Source organism: Sapajus apella, unplaced genomic scaffold (assembly GCF_009761245.1).
Source record: "Sapajus apella isolate SASKATOON/1434 unplaced genomic scaffold, GSC_monkey_1.0 scaffold87, whole genome shotgun sequence".
Classification (NCBI taxonomy): Eukaryota; Metazoa; Chordata; class Mammalia; order Primates; family Cebidae; genus Sapajus; species Sapajus apella.
The window spans coordinates 6,795,197-6,816,840 of record NW_022437027.1 but is presented as its reverse complement, the minus strand read 5'-3'; the positions used below and the strand labels follow the sequence as shown (position 1 = coordinate 6,816,840).

Sequence of the window (21,644 nt, the reverse complement as noted above, 5' to 3'; positions counted from 1 at the left end):
TATGACATTTGAGCCATTGATAATAATAAAACATTAGTAAATGTAATTTCATGTTAAGTAGTTAATAATAATTTATTAAATAATAATTAAGAGAAAATCCATAAAACTGTTACATGTCTTTTAAATATTTTCCGTAATGTTAAATATATTTTCTAATATAGAAATTGAAAGTCTTGAACCTCTCTAGATTACAGGCAAAAGAACCACATGTGCTATCTCCTATTAAAGTGAGTGGTCAGTTAGGAACATTTTGTGACATTGGATTGAAGACCATAAGAACTAATAATGATTTCAATGTAATAATTAATTATAGACAATTTCAGAATACATAAAACTAGTTTTCAAAAGTTGTCTAATCCTATATTGAAATAAACTACTGCATATAATCTTATGAATTTGATTACAAATGAGGCTGTGAATTATCTTAAGGACAGGATGAATGATGGGAAAGTGAGAAATTTCCTAATATGGTTCAAAGACTTGAATACAGCAAGACCATATTGCACAAGAACTAACTGATGTAGTCGCCACATTTTGAAAAGGTACAATGTGAAGTCATGCTTCCAAGTTCTATGACAGAATATCCTTACCAAAATAATATTGGTGTCCAATATGGAGCACAGTAGATGGGACAATGTCAAAAAGGAATGGGATAAAAAAAGATGAGCAGGTTGCCTTCTTCCTTCCCCTTAAATAAGCCCCACACACACCTAAAGAACTGATTCTGAAATCATGGAAAAAAGCTGTAGTTGTTGGCCTTCATCCGCAGAATTTCTCTAGGTTTGCTTCTTATATCCCTTGTTCCTAATTCCCCTAATTTCTTTCTTTTTTTTTTTTTTAATTCACCTAATTTCTTGGCACATTTTCTTTGATTGGATTCTCTGTCTCTTTCATGCTCCTAACTTTACTGACCTGGTTTTATACCAGCAACTCTGCTTTTCACTTGTGCTACTCCTCAATAAATTGATTATTGATGAATTAATTATCCACCTATGACCACATTCACAATAAGTCATGAGTAAAAGGCACCTACTCCTGTTCCCCAATGTAGCTCAGTAGAGACTGCACCAATATGGCTGTGGCCTGACCATTCACTGTTGGATTATGAAAGGATATCCAACTGAAACTCAAGGGAATGAATTCAAATAAGATTCATCAAGTCAGAGCACGTATCTCACCATATTCAGATAGCTGAGAATAGCTGGCCATCTCTCCGTTAATCAACTACTCCCTATGACATAGTCTGGTTTGTGTTGTAATTCTTGGTACATAAAAGCCTCTCAGAAAATATTTGATGAAAGGGTGGCTAAATGAATAAATAAATTATTATAAACACTATAAGATCTAAGAATAAGTACACTGGTTGTTAAGGGTGTGCATGAAATAACAAAATATGATGAATTCTTGATTAGTAGTATATATTTAATGAAGATTTCCATTTATATTTATATTTATATCAAGCAAAAAAAAAAAAAAAAGAAGCAGCCCAGCACAACTATTTGTCATCACTTTTTAAATATCTGCGGCTTAAAAACAGTTTTGAAAATAGTTACTTGCCTCAGGTAAGGTCTGACTTCTGTATGGGCAGTAAAATATTGTAAATCCTTACACACTAGTACATACCTTCATAGAGGGCAGTTAATAAAAATACCAATTTGGCCTAAATCTTCCTATTCTGGTTCATATAGGAATATATAGATGTACAGTCAACTCAAAACATATTCAAAAAATTTTTAAAAGATGTAAGAGATGTATCATCCCAATTTCCTGGATTTAAAAAAAGCAAATTGTGCTCTAGAGTTCCTAAATAAGAATGTTTACAGAAATGGTTGATGGAGGCAGCATGGGCTGGCATTTAAGATGCTTACTGTTTATCAGGAGAAACATTCTAAATACAGTGCTTCTCTCTCTATCAGCTCAATATTTTTTGTTTCTTCAGATTGATAGGCTGGATGTGGATAGCTTGTTTAGCAACATTGAATCCGTGCATCAGATATCAGCCAAGCTGCTGTTATTGTTGGAAGAGGCCACAACAGACGTGGAACCGGCCATGCAAGTAATTGGTATGTTTATTCTCTTCTCGAGTTCTACAATACAACAGGAAATAATTTTTTAATAACCTCCCTTTGCTTTGGTTTTATACTCCGGACTCACCATGCTTCCCAGGCGATATACAAATGCTAAACCCATCTTTGGGCTCATTGTAATCATACAGACTCTGTATTTATTTTCAAATGGATTTGTATCCATTTGCTGAAGTCCCTCAGTGGCACAAAACATACCATTTGCTTTTTAATTTCCAATCGTTCAATCTCTTTGCTTTCCAGATGTTCTGTAATTTTTAAAGTGTCTAACATTTACTTGATCCTTAAAGAATTAATTATTTAAATATGCTAATAGCTTTGCTGATTTTCAATACAATGTTTTTTTTAGATCTTATGTCCATGAATCAATTAATTTTTTTAGGTCATAAATTGCTTACATGAGAAATGTAAAACTATTAAAGGAATGTAAGTTTAAAATTTTACACAAATTCTACTTTTTTCTTGCTTTCTCTTTTTTTCTATATTATTTGCCTTCCAAATACATTTTTACTCTCGATCAGATATATTTATTTTCTTACTCTGATAAGATTTTCAAAAACAATAACAGAAAACATAATTCAAAAAGTATTGAAGCAAATTTTTATTCTCTCCATTTCTTGGGAATTTCCAAGGGAATATGTGCTATGAACTCCTTGAAGGCAGTTTGCACATCTAAGACATCATACAAACAGTGCCATGTAGGCTAAGAGCTTTTTAAAATTATCATTTCTCTATTTCACATTTATCATTCACAATATATCCTCATTACAAAAATACTAAAACAATTCAGAATCACATAGAGTAACAGTAAAAGTTTCTTTCATATATCCCTCCAATGCCACTGTCTTCCCCACAAGTAGCCACTTGTTTAATATAGATCCTTTCTTTGAGATCCGCACACATAGACTATACACAAACACCTTATGTCTTTACTGATCAGATCTTTGTTACCTTTTATTTGTTACAGTTATAAAAATGGCATGAAACTGGTCTTGTTTAATATTTATAGAGAACCCAAGTTTAATAAACAAAGCTGATCATATAGATGAAATATGGTGAAAGAAATGATTCAGCAATAAAGCCAGCTCACTTAAAAAGATTTCTTCCAGACAGTTTAAATTCAATTCTTTGTGATGAAACGTCTCCTCAAGTAATTATTGACCTCAAAGGGAAAGATGGTAGCTTTACATTGAGAAATGCAGCAGGGGTCATCTTTATCTAGAGGATCAAGATCAACAACACCAGGAAATAACACATATTCACATTATGAACCTTATGCACTGAGGGAACATTGTATCTGTGGTATTTTTAACCAAAACATGTGTAATCATGACCAGTCATGAGAAAATACTAGATATCCTCAGACAAACTCAAATGAGGGACACTTGACAAAGGAACTGATCAAAACTATTCTGGGCTGAGCACGGTGGCTCACATCTGTAATCCCAGCACTCTGGGAGGATGAGGTGGGCGGATCACAAGGGCAAGAGATTGAGACCATGGTGAAACCCTGTCACTACTAAAAATACAAAAAATTAGCTGGGCATGGTGGCACGTGCCTGTAATCCCAGCTACTCAGGAGGCTGAGGCAGGAGAATTGCCCGAACCCAGGAGGTGGAGGTTGTGGTGAGCCAAGATCGCGCCATTGCACTCCAGCCTGGGTAACAAGAGCGAAACTCCGTCTCAAAACACACACACACACACACACACACACACACACAAACACACACACAAATATTAGCTGGGCATGGTGGCGTGCACCTGTGGTCCCAGCTACTTGGGAGGCTGAGGCAGGAGAATTGCTTGAACCTGGGAGGTGGAGGTTGCAGTGAGCTGAGATCGCGCCACTGCTCTCCAGCCTGGTGCCTGGCAACAGAGCAAGACTCTGTCTCAACAACAAGAACAACGGCAACAACAACAAAACTATTCTGAAGTGTCAAAATCTAAAAGATAAGGGAAGGCTCAGGAACTGCTACAGACTGTAGGAAACTCAGGCAGAGTAACAAATAAATGCAAGTGGGAGCCTGGATAGAGTCTAAAACAGTAAAAGTGCATTAGTGTTGAAATTCACATAAAGTATTTAGTTTTGTTAATTGTATTGCACCAAAGTTGATTTTCCTCCTCTGACAATTATATTTTGATTATGTAAGATGTTGATGTTGGTGAAGCTGGGTAAAGAATATTTGAAAATTATCTGTACTATTTTTTTCAACTTTTCTATCAAAAATTAGTTCAAAATAAAAATTGAAAAACATGATTTGTAGAAAAACTCAATTGAAGATGTTTATAATGTCAGGTTCACTAATCCTAGAATTCCAACTTTGAAGAAAATTACAGAATTTTTTTAAAAATCAAGACAATGAAGCCATATTTGAAAAAGAATCTGTTGGAGTCTTATTTTACCATCCTTACCCTTGGTATCTGGGCCAGCCTTGTGACTTGTTTTGATCAATGAAATGGGGCACAATGGTGTTCTACAACAACATTATGACTTTTACTCTCTGCTTGTGAAGACAGAGGCCCAAACTGTCCAGCCATTCCAAGCAGCATAGCCAAGGCCTCAGGCTTGAGTGTAAGGTCCTTGTCAGCTGGCCAGTTGGCCCCCAGCCAGTCCACCAACTGACGGAAACATAGACGTAAACCCCATCAATGCCAGTTAAACTTTGCCCAGTTATTGACCCATACAATTATGAGCAAATGAGCAGTTGTTGTCTTAAGCTTTTAAGTTTTGGAGTGATTCTTTTTTCCTGTGTTAATTGCTAACTAATACAGGTTAACACATGAGAGAGTAATTTATTTCAACTCAAATGGTGAGGGAAAACTTGATTTGGAAAGATCTGAGCTTGAACTTGAAGGATTTAGAAAGGTGGAGATTGGGTGCAAAAGGCTTTCTAAATGAGAAATAGGGTGAAGGCCTCAAAACAAGAATACAGGAAATTCTTAAAAAGGACAGCAGCAGCCCTACGTGACTGGAACACATTGCTGAGAAGGCCTCTCTCAGCCCAACATTGTAGATATATCAATAGAAGTTCACTAGCAATTTCCATCACTAAATATTTTACCAAAGCACTTACATTTCATATGATAAGCTGATTGTTCGTGAGCTGTTTCCAAAATTATGTTACCACAAAAGCACAGGTGTCCCATTTCTTTTTCCTTAGATGGCACAAATTAAGAGTTTGTGATTCACAGCTGGAGTGCCAAAGGGGGAATTTTCCTGATACTTAGATAACCTAGGAGGAAAATTTTCCCCAATATAACCTTAGGGTTTGGATAAGGTTCAAGTTTAAACACAGAGGCATATGCTTACAGATCTGAGAGCTCTGAGGAAATTGTCTGTACTGTCATGCCAAGATACAAAGTGGATTTTAAAATCTTGACTTCGGCACAGTGTCTAGATAGGAAATTATAGACAGGAGTATGGGATGTGGCTCTTGTTTCCATGTAGACGACAGTGTAGAGTTTAAGAACATATGGGTTTCAATATCAGGTTGACTTGAGTTATATCTCGGCTTGTCCTGTTGCTAGGTTTGTGATCTTAGGCAGTTACAAACCTCATTGAACTTCAATTTTTCAACTGGAAACTGGAGGGAATAATACTTATCCCATATGGTTTTTATGAAGATGTGACAAAATTACATGTAAAGAATGATAGCCTAGTGCCTATCCCTAATTAATAGCCAATAGATGATGTTATAAATTATTATCCCATGAATATTAGATTTACCCATCTATTTAAAGCTTGATTTCTTCTGTATGTAACAAGTGAATAAAATGTGACTTTTTCTCAGAGGTCCTGATCATGTTTTTCAAACAAGTCATATTTGCTAGATTTGTTTGATTTCTAGATGCTCCCTATATCTATGCATCTAGATTATTCATGGATCTAATATGGTGACATATTTTCTTCTAAAGGGAGATTTAACATATCAATTGTCATTTCCAAATTTGGTAGAATGAACAGGAATGGCAGTAACTCCAAAGATGGCCCTCAATGGACCATGCCTCCTAGTTCACACTGCAAGATAGTCTAGTGTCATATTGGCTCTGGACTGGCCCTCTGATTCACTATTACAATGCAGTGGAAATGACACCATATCAGTAACTGGGCCCAAGCCTTAGGAAAGCCTGACAATTTCTACTTTCATGATTTTGGAAGCCTGCTGTTTAAAAAGTTGAGTTACCTTACTGGAAGTATCAGAGAGAGAGAACGCAGATGAGCAGATGAGACTATGTAGAGTGAGAAAGTGGCACTGCTATCCCAGCAACCCGGCAGAGGGCAGTCCCCCAGCTGTTCCTGCCAAGGCACTAGATTTGTGAAATTAGTCATCTTGGACATTATAATCCGGATAAGCCCTTAGATGACTCAGATAGGGTGGATGTCAAGTGGAGCAAAAGAACCATAGAGCTGAGCCCAGTTAATCTACAAAATTGTGAGAGAAAATAAAAATGGCTGTTGTTTCAAGACACCAAGCATTGGGATGGTTTGTTACATAGCAATAAACAACCCAAAAGCAATTGTCCTCTTATATGTGTTTGCATATTACAATGTTTCAAAGTATTAAAACAAGACTGTCATGAACATGCTTGAATCTACTTTACTTGCTTACCTCATGCATATTGTGCTGAGAACCAGCCTGAAAGGCTTTTGATAAAGGAATTGAAATTTCTCATATGCATTTTCCAGACAGTGATTCTGTCCTTGGAGAGAAAGAATTTAGAGCATTCTGCTCTTTGAAGATGTAGTAGGTGATGCACTGTTGTTCCATAGCAGTGCTTTGTTCCCCTAAAGCAATATCTCTTGTGGGTCCCTGAAGTAGGAATCTATGCCTTTAGCAGTGAGTTTGTGAGAAGAGTATTAGTTGCTGACAATTCATATCATAATGCTGTGTGGGAGATAACTACAGCAGTGCTCACTTAAATGAGTTTTTCAGTATTATTATTGCGTGTAAGTGTGTGTATGTTTACTCAGGACACAGATAGGCTTGACCTGATTAATTCTGGCCAACTGAGACAGGTTTCAAGGGTCCTAGACCTGCATACTTGAATGTGTGGGGTCAGTGTGGAGGTTTGGGGGACACCCAGGTGCAACAGCTGAAAGATCAGAATGCAAGTGTTAGAAGTAACAGAAAAGCTGTCAGCTTCAGAGAAAATGATGATGGGGGAATTGGGTTTTCAGGATCAAGGATACACCAATTCTCACAAGAAAGAAAAATCAGGAGGAAGCAGGTACCAGGCTGTAATATGGGGAGGAGGGGTGATGGTTGGACTTCCAATCTCTTGAGTGGAGTGAATATGGGTCTCAGTGCTGCTAACTTATTCCTTATAATAAAAATAAAATAAAGGTGGCTTAGTAAAAAGTCTCACAGTTCTGATTTCTGAGGAGAATTGTTAAGTTCTAGGATGCTATGCTGATGGAACCTGCCAGTGGAAGTCAGTGGCTTAGCTGTGCCAGGCGTATTGGAGAGTTGAGGTCACATTTGAATATGAAAAGTCAAATATTGCACAAGATACACACAAAAATAAATTTCTAAATCTCAGGAAGGAATGTAAGAATCTGTGAGTTCCTGAGCACCTTCCCAGCCTCCAGGAAACTAAAATGAGAAGTACATAGAAAGAGTAACAAACCTTGAAGGTACCCAACAGCCTGGAAAGAGAACGGCTTCTTTTAAATTGCATTTTAGGTTTGGAGGTACATGTGAAGGACACGTAAGATTGTTGCATAGGTACACACATGGCAGTGTGATGTGCTGCCTTCCTCCCCATCCCCTATATCTGGCATTTCTCCCCATGCTCTCTCTCCCCAACTCCCCTTTGACAAACCTGAGAATGACTTTTGAAATGAAACAGATCCGTGTCTTAATCCTGGCTGTCATCACTAGCTCAATGGCTGTGAGCAAGTCACTTGGGTCAGTGAGGATTGCGTTTGCCTGCCTGGAATAGAAACCTGGCCAAAAGGGTTTAACAAAAAAGGGGCTTATTTTTCTCATGTAACAAGAAATCCGTGACTCACGAGTCCAAGACTAGTGCAACTGCTTGCTGCTCCTTGACGCTCTTCCCTTCACAATGCTCAGTATGTGGCTTTTGACACCATCCCCCAGATGGCTACTCCACTCCCAGGCATCGCTTCCTAAAGACAGTGATGCAAAACCACCTCCTCAGAAGGCTTTTTTCATTTTGAGGGAACATAACCCTTTCCCAGTGACTTCTAGATATACCTCATTCTGTTTTGCACATGTGTTATTTCATTTCACATATATATATACACACAAACACCTTGGCACACACACTTGGCCATCTAAATACCAGAGATTTGGGGAAAGGTGAATATTTTTAACTGGGTGTGTTACCAGTCCAAATTCTATGGGTTTGGAAGAAGGAAGAACAGATAAGCCAATAGCAATGGATTCCACATGCATTTGTTCATCCTTTCAATGAGAATAACAAGACATCCATGGCAGGAAAATACCAAACATAGAACATAACCCTCCAGAATGTACATTCCATGAGAAGAGGAATTCTTGTCTGTTTTGTGACCGTTGTGTCACCAGCATCCAGAACATTGTCCTTAAAACTATTTACTGAATGGATGAAATTAGAGATAATAGTAAGTGTTCAGTGCACTGGCTGGCACACAGAGGGACCAGGAGACGACTGTTGTTATTGTCATCACTGAGTCTGCCTGTGGTCAATGTCATTGTAAGATGTCAATGTCATTTTCAGAGGCTGCTAGGTAATATAGAGCAACTAGCTACAGCAGAGGCAAGCTTTCTCAAGAGGGGCATTTACTAAAATGAGAGAAATGGAAAATCATGATTGGTATAAGACAGGGTATTCCTCAGTGTTATCAATCTTACATTTAAAAAAAAAAGCTATTGTACCTTTTTCTGATCCAGCCAGCAAAAACCTTCACTTTCTCAGAGAAACAATGTTGCCTCCAGATGCCAGTTGTTAAAGAATCCCGACCTGGAGTTAAGTGTCTGGGGAGCCAACAGGGTTCAGGAAGAAACCGTGAGCTGTCATCAAAATATATAGCTGTATTATTGAATGTTAGAGCTGGACTAATATTTAAAGAGCATCTATTCCATTACTGAGATAAAAACAGTAAGAGCTATTTGCCCAATTTACATTAGTAACTCTGGACACAGTCAGAAGAGACTCTAGCTCTTCCAAATACAGGCCAGAGCTTTTTCCTCTCCAAACACTGACCTACTCCATAGCCCACTAGCATCCCCAAGTTTGTCCTGCTCAGCTGCTAGCCACCTCCCATGGCCATATGTGCTGGGTGGATGCCACCTTATCTTCAGGGCAGTCCCTTCTTTGAGCACGCCACCACAATTATGACACTGTCCTCCCTTGCACTGCACACAGAGATGATGATGACAGGTCCCCATCCTCCACTCTGCTCCTTTCTTTTCTCTGTTTCTCTCTTTAGGATCCAGCTCTTTTTATTCGGCCTACTTCCTCATCTCTCATTCCCTCCTAAACCCAACCCTCTAAAAATGCTATTACCACTTCACCAGGGACCTCAGAATTGTCAAATCCAATGGACACATTTTTTCTGAACTTATCTTACTCTAGTGCTTCAGAAAAAAAATTTACCAAAATATTCCTGATATCAAAAGAGAAACATCATGAGCCCCAGGAAACGTGGAGTTACATCCTGAAGCTAGAGCCACAGGCATGAAATAACTTGGAAGTCTCATTTTGTCATAAGAATTTGTATCAGTTTTCCTGTCTATTGTTCTAGGAAACCAGTGGGCTTTTTTCTTCAAATATCTTAATAAAATTGACGCTCAAGGGATACCCTTGTTTTAATCCCAAGTCTGCATGTCCCACCTGCCCCCTGTATTTGGTTTGAATTTTACAATCCTAGCCAGGGTCTCTTGGGTATATCCTCAGCAGTCAGTTTTATCCCCCAGGCTATGTAGGAGCTAAATGAGACTGAAGGTCAGGGAGTATGGCTTCTTTAAGCAGCATTTACTCTCTCAGTTTCTTTCTTCTCACTTCCCCTCTCATTTTATGCTCCCCTGGAGAACAGAATGAGGCTAGGAAAGAAAGGGGGAAAGTATTCAGATGATCTGGCATTTGGGCTGGCAAATCTACTTACTGCCTTGTTTAGTCACGGCGGCTGGGCTCCCACTCAAGGAGGATAAGCAGACCGTGGGGAGCAACCCTGGCATAGGGGGGTGAATGCTGCCAGGAAAGCTCTTTCACTGGGATGGCATGTCATGGTGCTTTCACTAAGCTGTGTTGTGTCTCTCAGGGAAATGACAGTCAGAGGCCTGCATTATTACACCCGGATCTCAGACCTTCTTTCCAAAGAGTGGGCCATCTCTACCCTCTGTCCATACCACCCCCTTCTCTGCATTCTAAATACTCTGCCTTGACAAATTTTATTTAGAACCACAGATAATTTTCTTTTGAGATATATCTCAGGCCGTAATTTATACATGAGATTTCAAATAAAATTATTTTTCAAAACATCATCTTGGTTGGTTTTTAGAGTTGAACTTACTGCATAGTTTTTTGTTATTGTTGTTAATACAAGCAACATCCAACTTTAACTCCTCCATAACTAACAGTTCATGTCATATTTTCATAGAAATTTTAAATGAAATGTAATGGGTAGGATAAAGGGGGCCTTTAACTCATCAGTATTTCTCCCAAAATATTTTCCTGTCAAAGAGAAAACAGGACAAAACATAGTGTGTTGATTAGAATTAAGTTCAGCTGGGAGAAACAGAAAACAAAAACAAAACATTACTAGCATAATAAGACAGATGTTGATTTCTCTCTGTGTAAAAGTCTGAAGGCATGTGTTCTAGAGCTGTGTGGCAGCTCTGCTCCACAGGGTACTCTGGGATGCAAGCTCCTTCCAGCTCACAGCTCCACTTACCAAGAGGTGGCTGTGATCTTCTTGGACAAGGTAAAGGTATTAATAGTATCCAAATCCTAGGTAGCAAACAGAGGCAAGGATGAAGATGGTGTAAAGGCTCAGCCACCTGCCTCTTCAGGAAAGTTCCTGGATACTGTCACGGGACACTTTCATTTATATCCCATTGTGGGCTTTAATTACATGGCCACACCAATTACATGGGAGGCTGGGAAATGCCATTTCAATATGGGGCAGCCAAAACTTTTATTTCTTTAGATGCGGATTATGATGATGGGGAGACAACTAGCAAGCTCTGTCACCCATAGACCCACAGACTTATTCAATCTTGGCAGTATTTCTCACTTTTTGTTCTTGTCTTTCCTCCTGCTGATCCTTCTTTGTGGCTATGCCTTCTTAGGCTTCTCTGTAGTCTCCTTTGCTCCTGTACTGCCCTCAATGCTAATGTTGGCCAGCTTCTGGTCCTCAAGTACTTTTTTTCTTCTCACTCTTTGAAATTTCTTGCATGACCATATAAATTTGTGTCTTCTACTACCCAAGTTTTGCAAACCTACATCTCTGTCCAAGATATTATTTTCCTAAATCCCAGATTCATACATTCAATTTCATAAAGGGCTTCTCTACTTGAATATACAATAAGCAACTCAAACTCAATACATCCAAAATTAAACTCATCATCTTTTCCATTAAACTCTGTTATGCTGTCAGTGTCTACCCACATGGTCACTTAAACCACAGTTCTTGCATATGCCTGGAATCATCTCTCACACACATTTGATGTCCATTTTTTTTCTTTTTTCTGCATCCTCTTTGTTTTTGCTTTAGTTATAGCTAACATCTATTGAGCATTTGCATGTGCCAGCAACTGATGCAAATATGTTACATATTTCCACTCATTTAATCTTCAAACAACCCTACTATTATTATTATCTCCATTTTACAAGTAAGGAAATTAAGGAACAGATAAGTAATTTTCCCAGCTGTCACATATCAATTAATGGTAAAACCAGGATTTGAACCCAGGCAGTTGACTCTAGTGCACTCTCTCTTAATTACAATAACTTTCTGTGTTTGCCCCTCATTGTTTATTTACTTTATTATTATAGAAGCCTTTGAATTTGTTTATCTTCTTTAATCTCACCAACTCCTCCCCAAAATTTTATCTTTCATGTGAATAACTACTAGAATTGTCTTTCTATAACGCAATCTGCTCAGTTGCCTAAAATCTATCGGTGCTTCCCCATCGCTTTCAGGTGAAAGTTCCACTTCCTTAATGTTGCACAAGGTCCTTCATGATCTGGCCCCAGCCCACTTCCACAGTCCCTTCTGGAACTTCCTCACAGACATGTGGGAGTGGGCCATCTCTACCCTCTGTGCAAAAGTCTGAAGACGTGTGTTCTAGAGCTGTCTGGCAGCTCTGCTCCACAGGGTGCTCTGGTCCCAACCAGCCATACTAGAGCATTCCAAGCTTCTGAACAGACCTCACCCCGACACCTGTGTCCTGGCTTTTTGCACTCACTCAGAAGTCCTATTTCAAGGGCATGCTGTTATGAGCATTGATCAAAGCTCCCCAAGGGCTGAATAGTTGCCCCTCTGTACTTTATTACTTTTCACATAGTGTGGTAAATGGTAGTTGAGTATTCTCTCTCTCCCTTGGTATCCTGTATAAGTTCCCTGAAGGAAGAGTTGGTTCTGTGTATCTACAGAACCTACCAAAGTGTTTCGTGCATGATGATCATCCAGTAAACTTTCAAAAAAGGATGAACTAAGGAACACAACTACTTCTTCCCTTTATGCCATTTTCCTAAACAAAACCCACGACGAGGAGATCCCTTGAAAATCATTGACTTTGGCCAGGCGCGGTGGCTCACGCCTGTAATCCCAGCACTTTGGGAGGCCGAGGCGGGTGGATCACGAGGTCAACAGATCGAGACCATCCTGGTCAACATGGTGAAACCCCGTCTCTACTAAAAATACAAAAAATTAGCTGGGCATGGTGGCGCGTGCCTGTAATCCCAGCTACTCGGGCGGCTGAGGCAGGAGAATTGCCTGAACCCAGGAGGCGGAGGTTGCGGTGAGCAGAGATTGCGCCATTGCACTCCAGCCTGGGTAACAAGAGCGAAACTCTGACTCAAAAAAAAAGAAAATCATTGACTTTACCCTGGTTTACTTACCTGCAGAAGAAATTCATCTTGGAACAGGATTACAATAATATAGAAGCTAACTCGTTTGGTATGGCACATGTTGGGCTGCACATGAAATAAACAGAAAGAGCAGCATACATTTATTCACATCAGTAAAGGGAACACATTGCAACATAAGAGTAATGATATCCAGACATAATATCGATATTTTGGGAAGTTGTTTATAATTAAGATAACTAAGGAGATTTAAAATGGTGCATTTTTTTCTCCTTTGCATGGCAATTGCTTTTTGGGGATGTCAATGCAGAAATTCTTGGGTTGTAGAATTTTTAAAAAGAAGAGCACACTCGTTTTATTTATTTTATAGGATTCTGGTGCCTTTGTGATAGGCAGCCACAAGTGAAATTACCTTCAATGGTGTTGGCTTAGTCCCTTCTCTGCTACTAATCATCCCCTCAAACCCACATACATTAGACAGAGCAGTTGTCCTTCACCACTGAAGAAACGCAGTCGAGAGTTATGTTACCGTGGAAACAGAATCACTTTTTGCTGCAAGACACACTGCTTCATCTGCACTATTATGAAGCAGAATACATTGCTAGGGCTGGGAAGGGAATAAAATATTTCTGCCTGCCAGTGTTGTACTTGGCCTTTGGGTGAATAAATGACTTTCAATTACAGTACTAAATATCTTTTAACTTTAATAATTATTATTAGAGCGTCAACAGAATTTTACTTGGAAAAGAATAAAAAAAAGATTTTTCTGTTAAGGGAAGAGCTATAAACTCTTTCAAACTAGACCACTCCTGTTAAAGGAAATGCAAGATAATTTGCATTTAATGGGTTCATTGTGTATGAAAATAAGTGTTTTTGTTCCTTGTTTTTTGACTTTCTGATTTGATCACCTTGTGGATTAATGAGATTGTCCTTATTTCTTTCCTTTTTTGGTCTCTGCTTTTAGCTTCTTTGTAGTGAGCACACTTATTGACAGCTTCATCTTGTGTTGGGCTGTGTCTATGCATGTCCACTGTTGTCCACTTGCTGCTGAGAATCCATCTAAGTCTGTGATCTAAGCCTGTAACCAGTCCCATTTCTGGGGCCTCCCAGCCAAAAACACTAGTTCCCATGTGCTACCTGGTTCTGCTACTGGGGGGTTCCCTTCACCTTATGCCCAATCCTAAATTCAATCACTGTCTTATTTTGTTTTCTTTCCTCTACTCGCTATCTCTTACTGTTTGTGTTGTTATTAGTATTGAAGAACAAATGTATATGAGCTACACTAGTAGAAGGATGAATTCTGTAAAATTTCAGAAACAAAACAAGAATCTTGTATCCTTCAGCTCTTAAGATGCTCATTGACTTTTCTTACAGGCCCCCAGAAAGCTCTATTAAAACAAACAAAAACCTTAAAACACATACACATGCACACAAACACACACACACTTGCACGTGTGCACGTTATTTCACATTACCTCAAAGTCTAACTATAATCATATAATCACAGGAAAATCCCACATAATGAAAAGGAAAAATCTTTTATTGGCTGGATAAAAATTAGAGAAGAATCTGATACTTTAAAAGTGCTAGCATTTTAATTCTAGAGGTAGTGAAGCAACCTTAAGAGACAAATGACAATTCTTGAGCAACTAGTCAGTGGTGGGCATTTTGTATATCTGTCATCCCATTTCAGTCTCAAATGAGTCTCAATGGCTTCTGTTATTTTGATTTTACAAATAAAATGAAGCCACTAACACTCAATTATTTAAAAAGTCATTCTCCGATTGTATAATTCATCCATGTAACCAAAAACCACTTGTACCCTAGAAGATACTGAAATTTTAAAAAGTCATTCTCAAATTCCCCACATAAACCCTAAATTGTTTCTGATTTCGAGTTTAGCATTCTTTCCAAGTGCATCACCCAATACAGTGTTCAGCAAAGCTCTGAACTGCGTTGAGGGTGAGGAGTATGTGCTAAAATTCAAGGAAAAAATAAGAATATGGCCTCTCATCCTGCCTTTCCACCTCTAGACAGGACTTGGAGAAAATCGTTTATTTGTTTCAAACTCAGATTTATTCATCCTTAATTAATATGGATAAATAACCTCTTCTCTCTTCATGCAAGTAAGAAGTTAATGTGTGAAAAACATCTTGAAAATACTAAGGGCAGTTTTATTTCTGTGGAAAGAAGGACTTACTCCTGTTAACTGTAATAGGTCCAGATTAATAGGTCCAGATTAATAGGTCCAGATCACTGTCAGTTTATTAAGCCATCCAAATTAATTCAGCCACCAAATCATTATCAATCTCAAATATGCAATGTTTTGAGAGCTGTCCCTGTCACATATTTCTTGGGTATCTGCCAAATAATGTAATACAGTGCTGAGTTAGATAGTGGATGCATAATACTCATCTTTAAGTAAATGGAGTGTGTGATCAAATCAAACTGTTGTCCAATATCTACTTGAGCCACAAGTTATAGACCCTATTTTATCATAATATTAAAAAGGATTCATTAAATGCCTGGTTAAAATTAGCCTAAGTTGCTTTATAAAGACACAATCATAACCTTGGTTCAGAGTATTAAACTGGTTTTTAAAATAATGATTTATTTTTTTTATTATCACACAGAAGGAAATATTTAATTTTTCTAAACTCCATTGCTTGCCTTTCAGAGGGTCTCAGGAAATATTAGTGCAGTAAATATTGAAAAATAACTTACCCAGCACCTAAAATGTCACCTTCTCTATCTCTTATAAATTAACAAAAACTGCTTCATTTCAAGCATTTCATATGTATTTACTATACTCTGAATTTTACAAATACCACCTCTTTAAATTTTTATAACAACTTTCTAAAATTGAACCTATTATTGTCATCAAGTTTAGAGAGTTAAAATAACTTGCTCAAGTCACAGTGCAAGTCTGTAGCACAGCCTGATTCAAATCCATGCTCACCAACTCTAAATTGCAACTGTTAACCACAATTCTGCACATCAACCTTGTGAATAATGTCACCTTTGAGAAAACCAGCTTTCTTTTGCTGCCTGTCTCTAATAACTTATTCATCCTTTGTTTTATAAAAGAAAGGAAGAAAAGACAGAAAAAGAGAGGGAGCAAAGAAGGAAAGCGGGGAGGGAAGGAAAAGGGAAAGAAAAGAAAGAAAAGGGGGGAAAAATCACTCAATGTTTTCTACCCTTCCTGAATAACCTGGGGAAAAAGTGGGTCCCATCCTAATTTTTGAGAGTAGTTAACATTGTAGAGAATAACGACGCTAAGTGCCAGTTTTGTCTGATGCTGTCATTTTGCCTTTGTTTTGCATTTATCAGGAGAAGTATTCCTGCAGATTAAAGGGCCACTGGAAGATATTTATAAAATCTACTGCTATCACCATGATGAAGCACATAGTGTACTGGAGTCCTATGAAAAGGAAGAAGAGCTGAAGCAACATTTGAGCCACTGTATCCAGTCCTTAAAGTAAGGCCTTTTCAAATGATGATTCCCATCTCCTCTCAGTTGCCTAGCAGGGAACATTTTAAATGGATGTAGATGAAAGGTCTCACATAAATCCTGTTTTATGAGGCTTGCTGGGAGCTCTGCTTTGCATTCCCTTTATAAAAAGCTGACATGCCAGAAGCCCTGATTGACTTTTTTTCCCCCTGTGAGAATGACTAAAAATAACATGGGAAAAGATATAGAGCTCTGTAGAGATTGAAAAATGCAATATCAAAATATAAAATGTGGAAGAAAAGCCTCTTCTTAAAGCTATTGTAACTTGCCTGCTCCCAGATAGTTCAAGGAGTATGTGAAATAACACGTGGCCCTATGACCACTGGAGCACAGGGGTTAAAGGAGTTAGTGGAATGGCCTGTGACTCTCTGCATGGCCATCTTCTTTCCCCAAACTCATTGTGGGGAGATTTTGGTGAAGACAAGGCAGGCTTAGCTAAAGTTAGTTTCAGAACAATTACTCGTGCCTTTCTTCCTCATCTCTAAAACATTAATGGGTGCTACATAATGTACTTTTTCTTTTCTAGAGAAAATATCTATTCACTATGAAAATCTGAAAAATATAAGAAAGTATGTGTAAGATAAAAACCCCTTGCTGTTTCACTATTAACCACTTTCTTCTTAATAATCATTTTCTTCTGATATTATTTATATGCATAAATGTGAGTATGTGTTTGCACTGATTATTTTAAATGAAATTGGTGTCTTACTGAATATGCAGTTTTCTACCACATGAAGCTTAAAGCCAAAATTACTGCCATACTGCACACCTTACCCAGTGGTTCTCTTACAGACTCTCCCTTTCAAGTGGTATGTATCCACTGTCAAATAATCTTGATTAGGCCAGGAATTAAACAAACAGAGAGCTGTGGTGTATAAGTCAATGCACACCCATCTGACCCTGTAGCACACCTCCCCTGTATACTCTGTTGCGGTGGGGGAAGGAGGGATCCCTGACCGGGATGGGGATGGGGATCCTAATATGGTACCAGAGGTTTTTAGCTGCATTAAAGTGAAATCACAGTACTACTCAGGAAGAAGCGTTTCCAGGCTAGAATTGGGTCTGAAAGTGAATTTAAAATGAGTCCAGTGAATTTTTTTTTAATAAATAAAATGTCAATTTCATTGCCCTCTACTGGTCATTAAATTACTGTGGTTTTTAACCATTCTTCACGCCATGGAAAAGAAGAATTCAAGTCACCAAATCTCAAGCATTTATTTAGTGTTTGTGCTGTGCCAAGTGTAGTTCTGGGTGCTAGGAATACAAAAGTAAATAAGACTTAGACTCTGCCCGAAGGAACTCAGTATGACCAGATAAGTTTTAAATATAAGATGTAATGAGCAAATAGCTCCAGTTAATTATTTCTCGCTATTTTCTGTTTAGTTCAGTGTTAGAATATCAATTCAGAGAAACATGCAAGTTTGACGTTGTGGCCATTTTAATAAATTCATATGTTAAAAGCACAGTCCTCTAAATGTTCAGATTTTTTTTCTTTGGGAAAAAAGGAAATGGTATTATCCTGGGTTTGAATGAACACCTTTCCTACCTTAAACAAGTGGCAAGATCTGATCCAATAAAAGCTGGAGCCATTTTCCTTCTTGGCTTCTAGAACTAAGAGTGAGAAATGTCACAGCAAGTGAACATTTAGCACCTTTGATCACCTCCACTCAATGCCAGCCCTGGGGATGGAGGTCCTTGCCCGAAAAGAATGTGGTGCATCTACTTTGGGCATGTGCTTCTCACTGTTCACCAGAAATGGAGCTGTCTGTTCATAGAGGGAAGAATGCCAATTTATTATTCATTAAGCTTTTGACTCGTAAGAGAAAGAAATAGAACCTGCCAGAAAATTCCACTAGGCAGTATAGCCCAGCATCACATCCCCAAAAAGCAGCTAAAAGGTAGAGGTGATTTTAGAACCTCATGAAGTCTCAGTTACTGAAAATTATTTTCAGACCCAATGGCTTATTTGGTCTTTTTCTGAAAGTTTCAAGTAATTGCCCTGGTAATGCCCCAAATTTTGTGTTTAGAGCTATTCTGATTTTAGGTAATAGTTTCAGGCACTGGAAAGTGTTAAGGTTTAGAAAGCAAAAAATCCAAAAGAAGCAATATGGGCACAACTATTTCTTAAAGGAAAGAAAATCAAATAAAATAGGTGAAGTTAGAGCTATTTTCCCAAAAGTTGCCTTTCCATGAAAATAAAGTTAATGATGGATTGTATTGGTCTGCCTGAAGGCTGAGGGCAGTAGAATTATTGACATTACTATAATACTGACCGCAATCAAGCTAAGCTTTGAATTCTGAGAAACAGGTTTTCAAACAGGTTTATAGGCCAAAGACAGTCTGAAACACCCTGAGGGCTTGGTTTCCCTTGCCAAGTAATCAGTCAAAGCTATTACTACCGCTCTGCCTTTCCTTGTGGCTAGATAACACAGCCCAAGTGCAGTGCCAATTTCTAATGAATACTAGGTGTGGCCTCCATCTTATACTGTGCAAGGATATTGGAAATCTTTGTTGGAGCAATATCCACGAGAGAGGTGGCTTCATGCCTCAGAAGTTAAGGTGGATTTTAAAGCAATTTAGGCTGCTTTTTAACCAAAATTAAAATGCATTTGTTGAGGACCTAATAAATACTTATTAAAAGTGCTAGATAATGTTGAAAATTTATAAAAAAATATATCAGCATAGATTATCAGGCATTAGATTCTCATAAGGAGTGTGCAAAAAACTATATATATATATATGTGTATATATATATCAGCGTAGTTCTTGCCTCTCAGGAACACAAACTCTAGTTGAGGAGATAAACAAAACCATGTGGAAAGTGTTGTAACAATACAAGAATTAATTTAAATAACACCAGAAGCTTTCAGGGTGGCTGCAGTTCAAGACTAATTCCCAAAAGAGGAGTAACAGATATTGTAACAGACCCAAGTTTCTAACTTTCAGTTATTCTTTGGGACCAATTATCTTTCAAAAGGGAGAATAATATTGAATCCTTTTGTAACAGGAGGGCAGTGTTTGTCTGTTAAGTTCCCTTGCGCCAGATCCTCCAGGGCTGTGTATTAAAAGTACAGATTCCCATGCTCTCCCTCAGACCAAAAAAATATTATTTCTGGTGGTCCAGTTCAGGGTCTGCTCTTTTAACAAGCACGCTCAGGTGATTTTCCATACATATTCAAGTTAAGAATTACATTAGAGGGAGAAATCATGTCTATAGTACTCATTTGCTGCTTTCCCTGAAGCAGGTGGGGTTTTTTCATCAATAGAGGTACAATCTAGGCAGTAATTTCAGAGTTTGGAGACCTTAAAAAAGAAAAGATGTTATGGCTATCCAAAAGCAAATACACATCTGTATGTATAGTCTACAAACTGGAAATTTTCAAGTTTTTATTTGTTCAACAAGAAGTTTTGACAGTCCAATTAGTGGCTGCTAAGATTGTGTAAAATACTATATTAAAATAGTCTCCAAAGTTATGGAAGTTATTGCTAAAGATCTTATTACTAAGTTTTCTTGGGGTTATTTAAGGTTTCTGATCTGTATGAGGAAAGTGAAAGATAGTGTGGCTATAAATGCAAACGTAGCTATAATTAGAATAGCCTGTCTGCTGCCTCCTTTTTCTGCTTTTCCATTTATAAATACCACTAAAGTCCCTGCTGCATTTCAGAGGCCCCAGAGATCTGTTTATTTTGTAATAGAAAGAGGATGAAGGGGATTTTCTATGTTTTTTGATAGATGCAAGACACATTTCTAGCTTCTTGTCTAGTTATTATAAATTCATCTGTATTTTCTTCTTGCTAATCAAGGCCATCATCCCCAAGAGGAAAACTTCTAACTTCTAGTCATCTGGGCACTTTGGCTGCTCACATTACTCCTGGAGCTTCTCCATTCAGGGAGGAAGCTAAAAGCTCATGCAATGCAAAATCCAAAGGAATACATTTCAATTTGTTCACCACATTTTATACTCATTATTCTAATGGAGTGTTCCAAGTAAAAATTAAAATCACTTTTGGAAAGCCCTTCAGTTCCTTGTTATATGGCATCATGTTTGAACAAAGACTATAATCCTTAAGGAATAGTCACATGAAAACTTGTTAATTGTGAGTCAAATGATAATGTGCTCATGAGGGTAGGAGGTATAGTGATAGATACATTAAATTACTTTAACCCATAAAAGGGTAAATGGACACAATTTAAATTCTTCCTTCCTGAATCGGGCTTTGTTAGGATTACCTTCTGCAAAGTTTCAGCCTAAAAGGGAGATTTTTTTTTTTTTAATGATGAACAAATTGAAAGATGTTATAATATAGTGCCCCTACTCCACAGGCTGTGGTTTATCCTATTGGAAAATCTCTCGGATTCCCTTTCATACAGTGTTATACTACATAAACACAATGTTTAATCTATATTATGATATTTAGGTTTTACTTGGATAAAATAAATGGAACAGAAAAAAAAAATCCATGTTTCCTGTAGAAGTTAAAAGAATAATCTGTTCTTTCAACTTCAAAGTATGTGTTTTGGTTACTAAACGATCACCTTATTCTCTTGTTTGCACGGAAAATCGTTTCTTTATTTTTATTCATTTTCTTCCCCAGATTTTCTGACCTATGATCCACAAAGCATATTTGACAAATAGAATTCCCCTTTAGAAGAGGATAGAAGGAAGCATGTAAGCTTAAAGGAAATGATTGGAAGGAAATATTGGGCAAGGGGTGGTGGTGGTATTTCTTTCATTGCCATAAAAGAGTTCTTTAAACAGTCATTAATAATTGTTTAAAATTATAACAGCTGCTAATTTCTTAAAAATTGTAATTATGTGCTTGATTTCCATCGAATAGGTCTTAGACTCAGTAAAACTTAGTTAAATTAGGATGTCTAGAAGTCCATTCATATAGCATGTCTGAAGATTGAGAAAACAATTGCTTCACACATGTCCCACACTGTTTCCACATACACAAAGTACTGGGATTAATGGAAAAAAACTTATTAAATCCACTAAATGTTATAAAAT

The 21,644-nt window shown here is 37.8% G+C and overlaps 1 protein-coding gene and 1 long non-coding RNA gene across 3 annotated transcripts in view; one reads left to right on the top strand and one right to left on the bottom strand.

The window, feature by feature from the left end:
• ARHGEF38 (Rho guanine nucleotide exchange factor 38) overlaps positions 1 to 21,644 on the top strand; it is a 127,783-nt gene that overhangs the window by 63,905 nt on the left and 42,234 nt on the right. Inside the window, exons 3-4 of the mRNA XM_032254861.1 lie at positions 1,940 to 2,063; positions 16,452 to 16,599. Of these exons, the coding sequence (XP_032110752.1) occupies positions 1,940 to 2,063; positions 16,452 to 16,599 (272 nt within the window). The remainder of the gene's footprint in view (positions 1 to 1,939; positions 2,064 to 16,451; positions 16,600 to 21,644) is intronic.
• LOC116534461 lies at positions 3,953 to 12,832 on the bottom strand. Of its 2 annotated transcripts, XR_004261729.1 has the most exons (4): positions 10,603 to 12,832; positions 8,966 to 9,064; positions 8,098 to 8,214; positions 3,953 to 5,317 (listed from the first exon to the last, which is right to left on the bottom strand). It is a non-coding gene; the product is annotated as an uncharacterized LOC116534461 (long non-coding RNA). The 2 variants fall into 2 exon arrangements; XR_004261728.1 differs by having other exon boundaries at positions 8,966 to 12,832.